This window comes from Anopheles aquasalis, chromosome Y (genome assembly GCF_943734665.1).
Source record: "Anopheles aquasalis chromosome Y, idAnoAquaMG_Q_19, whole genome shotgun sequence".
In the NCBI taxonomy this organism is placed as follows: domain Eukaryota; kingdom Metazoa; phylum Arthropoda; class Insecta; order Diptera; family Culicidae; genus Anopheles; species Anopheles aquasalis.
Window position 1 is genome coordinate 4970376 of NC_064879.1, and position 5950 is coordinate 4976325.

At 49.2% G+C, this 5950-nt stretch overlaps 2 protein-coding genes across 2 annotated transcripts in view; both read left to right on the forward strand.

The window, feature by feature from the left end:
• Window positions 1-2740: 2740 nt before the first annotated feature.
• Window positions 2741-5482, forward strand: LOC126579823 (cell cycle control protein 50A). The gene is made up of 5 exons (XM_050243460.1): window positions 2741-2961; window positions 3047-3180; window positions 3257-3938; window positions 4014-4179; window positions 4253-5482. Exons 1-5 carry the CDS (start codon window positions 2910-2912, stop codon window positions 4299-4301), a joined length of 1083 nt encoding a protein of 360 aa, XP_050099417.1. The 5' UTR covers window positions 2741-2909; the 3' UTR covers window positions 4302-5482.
• Window positions 5483-5739: 257 nt separating this feature from the next.
• The window catches only part of LOC126579747 (all trans-polyprenyl-diphosphate synthase PDSS1), a 33763-nt gene continuing 33552 nt past the window's right edge, over window positions 5740-5950 (forward strand). Inside the window, exon 1 of the mRNA XM_050243298.1 lies at window positions 5740-5950. This exon is cut by the window's right edge and continues 72 nt beyond it. The gene's annotated coding sequence lies outside the window, so the exon portion shown is untranslated.

The following is a 5950-nucleotide window of genomic DNA, read 5'->3' on the forward strand; positions in this document are numbered from 1 at the left end:
TGACCAATAATATTGCACCTGTGTCCGGCCAACGCTTTCAGCTTCATTCGTCCGCTGTATAGCGGTCCAGGGTGAGGGTTTAGAGTTGGGTGAGATCTCCCATCTCGCAGTAAACCGCAGCTGCACATGTACTACTCCGTGAGATACACAAACATCGATCAACTAAACTGCACAACACTAGCACCGGCTGCTTGCGGCTACACTTGCCTCACGCGGTTCACTAGGGGTACTTCATCCTGCTGCAGCGCTAGATGCAGCTGCTGGTGCTCCTACTGCTGGTACTAGCCAAACTACAACCTCACTGGTGGCTGCCATCGGTGCAACTGACTGGCCGTCGTGTCGGTCGCACCGTCCTAAGCGTTACCCTACCGTTTCGAATGGCTCTAAACCCCGTGACGGCGGATGCCTAAATGTGTTCCCTCTGGGGCAGCTAATTTTGGCTGATCAACCCTTCCTTCCTCTCAACTGCATGGGCAAGAGTGTGATCATCAGCTGGTGCGAGGCTGATCCAATTTTTCGCTCGCTCGCTCGCGGCGCGGTTACTCACCCGTCGCACTAGTGCTAACGCGTTCAGTGTTGTGCTCCTCCCCCCCCCCCCCCCCCCCCCCCCCCCCCTGTCAATTGGACACTTCCTACTTAGGTGCGTTCAGGCAAACCCCTAACGATACACTTCCGATGGTGTGGCTCGATCCACGCTTCCGGTTAAAAGTTGACCTCATCGAGTGCCGCGAGCGGCGGAACCTCCTTCCAGATTGGGGCAATAATAGTTTGTGGCGTGAGTAATAAAAAAAAAAACAACAACAACGATCATTTTAATCCGCAAACCTATTGGTGCACGGGCTGTGGAATGGTATGTTGGTGTGGCAGTTCGATCCACACACCACCGATCGCAATTAAACAACTGAGGGCGAACCGGCATTAGCTGGCGGGAGTGGGCAGGATTTGGACTGAAAGTCCCTCCTCCTGAGCACCTTTCAAACAAAAATACACACATTGAGCTAGCGATTCCAGAAATTTTCATTATGCAAAACAGTCCTGTTTACTTTGCGACAGACCATGTATTAAACAACGAGTGTTGTGGGAGATTGCAGCAAATAGCTCACAATTTTCAATGGTCAATCCATACCATTGCCGAGAACAGAAAAGCCGCTAACTCCTCTTTAATGTAAAAAAGAAACTAGCGCAAATTTGCGAAATGGCGCCAAAGCAGATAAGAACAATCACAATGCCCCCCAAGTCTCAATTGAACTCAATTCCTGGAATCCACTCGGGGATCGCGTACCTGTGAAGCGGCCAAACCTGTGGGTTGGGCTACCTTGTCTATGTGCGAACTGAAAAAAATGGCGTCTAGCTATACTTTAATGGATCAACTGTTTGTGGAGTTGATTCATGTGCCATGACCTTGGCTCTACTAAAACAACGGGAGTCTGGCAGCAGCAGCAGCAGCAGATAGGCCACGAAAACGTAAACAAAGTCGTAAGCCAAAACAAAACAATTAACAACTCCGGCGAATGGCTATACCAAAGCAGAAGACACAGTCACTGCTGCGCCGCACTTTACCCCCGAAATTCCAGGAATCGATCTGGGTCGGAATCGACACACGGGGGGGGGGGGGGGGGCTCGGGGTCATCGAAAGCCGCGCTGGCTAAAAGTGGTCGATGGCGCCAAAGCCAAAACAAAACAATCAACAACTACGCTGCGAATAGCGTACCAAAGCAGAAGGAACGGTCACTGTTGCAGCGCCGCACTTTCCCTCCGAAATTCCCGGAATCGATCAAGGTCGAAGTCGACTCGGGCGGGCACCGGGAATCGGTCATCGAAAGCCGCGCTGGCTAAAAGTGGTCGATGGCGCCAAAGCCAAAACAAAACAATCAAACAACTACGGCGAATGGCTGTACCAAAGCAGAAGAACAGCAGGTACACTACTGCAATGCGCCGAGTTGTCCGCTTTCCGAAATTCCCGGAATCGATCTGGGTCGGAATCGGCACTGGGGGGGGGCTCGGGGAATCGGAATCGACTCCGATTTTTTGAAGGCGGAATCGAAGTGGAATCGTGGGTGCGATTCCGAGCGCCCATCATTAGTGGGGAAAAAAAGTGGGTGGTTCAAATGACGGACCGATCTATTGAACTTTTTGAGGTTGTTGCTTAAGGTAGTAAAATTCATCTTTCCTAGCACGTGCGAGTAGTTTTATTGAATGGCTGATTAAAATCGTGCAAGTTTGCATGCGTACGTACAAGAGTTTCACGAGTTGCGGAATCTTTTGCCTCAAATCAATTGTTGGCTTACGTAAATTGAATCATTCGGGAAGGTTGAAAATCCTGGCGATATGGGGATAATTTGCATGTTTCTCAAAATCAAACTTGCGCAAATTCTGGTTGGCCTTTCCCATCCTTCCATACAAGCTTGCCGGGTTGGGCAAATTATGGTTGGGGCTTTGCATACAAGCCCGCTGAAAGTGCGAACAGCAAAATAGTACGGGGGAGTTGTATGGGGACTCGTACAATTATGCTGCAGAAGTGGTTTAGAATTAAAACCACCGTGTGTGTCTGTGTTGCGCATCAATTCTCAATACTGTATGGACACAATTTCTGGCTAAAATCATGGGAAAACTTCGGAAAAACCAGTTTAACGGAAAAAAAAGGTTACGGGAGCGCGGAACCTGGCCGTATAAACGCCGATTTTTATGTATTTGCCCTCACCCTTTCTCTCTTGCCTCCTTCTCTGTCGGTGGAAGGTGATTCACAGCTGTCAGAAATTTTCAGCTCGCGAAGCAATATCCTTGAAACATAAATCCGGAACAAAAGTGGCAAAGAAGGTCCTAAACTCCCGTTCTCGGTTCTCTCGCTGGTTTCGCGTTGATCGGTGTTTCCAACTCTGTCCAAGGTGGCCGCAATCATCAGCCAGGCAATGCCGGAAACGGTGGAAGGCGCTGAGGTGCCCAAGACAAAGCGCCCCTCGGGTAAGAGTGCACTGCTCAGCCACCCCTGGCTGTGGCTCCAGATAGTGGTGGAGATTTCATTGCCGACGTGTACTTCTCACCGTAGATTCGGCCTTCAAGCAGCAACGACTGCCCGCCTGGCAGCCCGTTCTCACCGCTGGCACAGTCCTGCCAGCATTCTTCCTTATTGGCATCGTGTTCATACCAATCGGGGTGCTGCTCCTGATCTCATCGAATTCGGTTCGGCCCCCTCTGAATCCGTGACGTACTTAGCTATGTCCTAACTTTGTGTTCCGGTTTGCCCGTGTCCTTACAGATAACCGAGTTCGTGTACGACTACACGCACTGCATGCCGGAAGCGGGAAATCAAACGTGCGCCGAAATCATCAGCCGGAGCCCGGGCAGGGGCACGGATTGTGAATGCACCATAGCGTTCGAGCTACCGGAGGATTTCCTCGGTAAGGTATACCTCTACTACGGGATGACCAACTACTATCAAAACCATCGCCGATATGTGAAGTCGCGCGACGACGATCAACTGCTTGGACGATTGTCCTCCACGCCATCAAGCGATTGTGCGCCGTTTGCGTACATAGACGAGGAAGAGCAAAAACCGATAGCACCGTGCGGTGCGATCGCGAACTCGCTGTTCAGCGACCGGTTCGAGATGTACTCGGTTACGCTCGACCGGAAGGTGCCGCTGCTGCAAACCGAGATCGCCTGGCCGTCGGATCGACAGATCAAGTTCCGCAACCCGGAAGGTGATCTCAAGGAGGCTTTGCGTGGCTTTTACAGCCCGAAGGCGTGGAACCGGCAGCTGTGGGAGCTGGATCCGACGAACAAGGACAACAATGGTTTCCAGAACGAGGATCTGATCGTGTGGATGCGCACCGCCGCACTGCCGACCTTCCGGAAGCTACACCGTCGCATCGATCACTCGCAGGACGGGTTCCAGGAGGGGCTTAGCAAGGGGAACTACACGTTCAAGGTTATGTATTGTAAGTAGGAACCGAGGTACCGGAGCGAGGAGTTAGAGAATGACTGAAATGGTGTTACTTTCCCGCTATCTCCAGCCTACTCGGTGATTGAGTTCGAGGGCACCAAGAAGTTCATCCTCTCCACGACCTCGCTACTGGGTGGTAAGAATCCGTTCCTTGGGTTTGCTTACATCATCGTCGGCAGTGTTTGCCTGCTGCTAGGACTAGTGCTGCTTATCATTCACGTAAAGTGCAACAAAACGTAAGGCGGCCCCCGTTCGATCCAGCTGCTCACGATGCTCACAATTTGTTCGTGTTTTGCTCTTTCCTTTCAGTAACGGCGGCATCAGCAACGTCCATCAGCGGTCGTCTTCGCGCCCATAGGAGTTACTGTGCCTCAACAGTTAATTATAATTTCTGTGTTAAAATTTTGCGCCTCCACAAAGTCCAGTACTTTTTTAACTAATATTTTTTTTTTGAGCATTTATGCGCTTACGCTCTACCTAAGTACTTCACGTTTTTGAGCTCTCGGGCAGCATTCTTTAAACTAAACAATTAAGCAGACCGGGCAGAATGTTAGCCTTTTTTTGCGGAAATCCGTGCAACAAACCACTAGATTATTATGTTTCCTCACGTTACATGCTTGTTGTTATTGCTTTAGTATCGTTATAATTATTCATTCCATCCACCCCTAGCAGAAATGATTGATACCGGTTGGCTTAAATGTTATCCGCAGTCTTACAGATACGCTCTGGAGGTGGCAGCGCTTCAGCTGGCGTCATTTTAGTAGGCGGAAACGTCGACAATCGAAGCAAAAGGAATCATGAAACGTTTAAATTTGTTTACAGAATCAAGAGAATACGCGGAACCACAGAATCGATGCGTACAGTTCCGATGGAGCATGTTAGGTAACCATACCGAGCCGTAGGAAGGTACCGATGGAAAGGGGTTAGTTACATTTAATTGTGGCAATTCTTGCCAATGGGCACCGTTTGGCTCATGTAGTTACTTTACAGAAAACTAGCGCTCCGCACCCAGATCGTTATGTTTGAAGCGCACGATCGTGCGCTTATCCACAACCTATCAAAGATATCAAGCTGCACCTACAATTTTCTTATTCTACAAAGTGTCCTTCGATGAAACCATCGTGCGATCCGGGCCGGCAGAAGGCCTTTGAATGTATGTGAGAGACAAAATTACCAAAAAGCGTGAGATAGACAGGCAGCGGCTGGCAGTGCCGCAGCTGGTGTGTTATAATGGAGCAGACTAAACAGCTGGAAGTGTTGATATAGGTCCTGTTTTAAATGTTCGTAGCAGGAGAATCAACGCTTTGGTGGGTTCTAGGTCCTCGCGAAGATAGAACGAAGATAAATATTCGATCGAAATACCATGATCAACATTCACCTATAAAATCTGACGATCGTCGCCGTACGGATTAAGTATTATTCACTAAATACCTGCATTAGATGGATAACATTTGGGTAATTCTAAAAGTATGAGGGATTGCTATAGTGTTGATAGTAAAGCTATATATTAGAAGCAATAAAATATTGTTGTGAAACCAACTTCCGTGTTGCGTGCGGCATCCAGCGATGAAACAGAAAAGCAACCCGTTTTATCCTATTGATGGTAATGATTCAAAACGGTCCAAGCGCGTTTTGTGGCCAAGCTGATGGTAACGGAACTTTCGAATCTTCGAAACAAATCAAATCAAAACAAACAACATGGTACAACATGGTACAACATTGTAGAACTGACAGCTCGCGTCAGCTGAGAAACGTCAATACCATATGATTGTGGCCGTATCGAAACGGCAAAACGCGGGTGAACGGTGTAGTGAATCCAAAAAATTGTTTCCCCATCGGTGGGCTCATCGCCGGTGTGCGGTCTGTGGAGAAGACCACGCGATACACGATAACAGGAGAGGCAATAGAAGAAAAAAAAACAGTGGGAACCGGGTACCACACCCGCACGATAACCGCGCTGGAGCTGGCTGTCTGTGCCGGCCAACCGTGTTTCGCAACAAATAGCAA

Coding starts and splice junctions, on each gene's coding strand:
- LOC126579823 (XM_050243460.1), top strand. CDS start 2,910: ATGCCGGAAACGGTGGAAGGCGCTGAGGTGCCCAAGACAAAGCGCCCC. Junction 2,962..3,046: donor CAAGACAAAGCGCCCCTCGG/GTAAGAGTGCAC, acceptor TTCTCACCGTAG/ATTCGGCCTTCAAGCAGCAA. Junction 4,180..4,252: donor CACGTAAAGTGCAACAAAAC/GTAAGGCGGCCC, acceptor CTTTCCTTTCAG/TAACGGCGGCATCAGCAACG.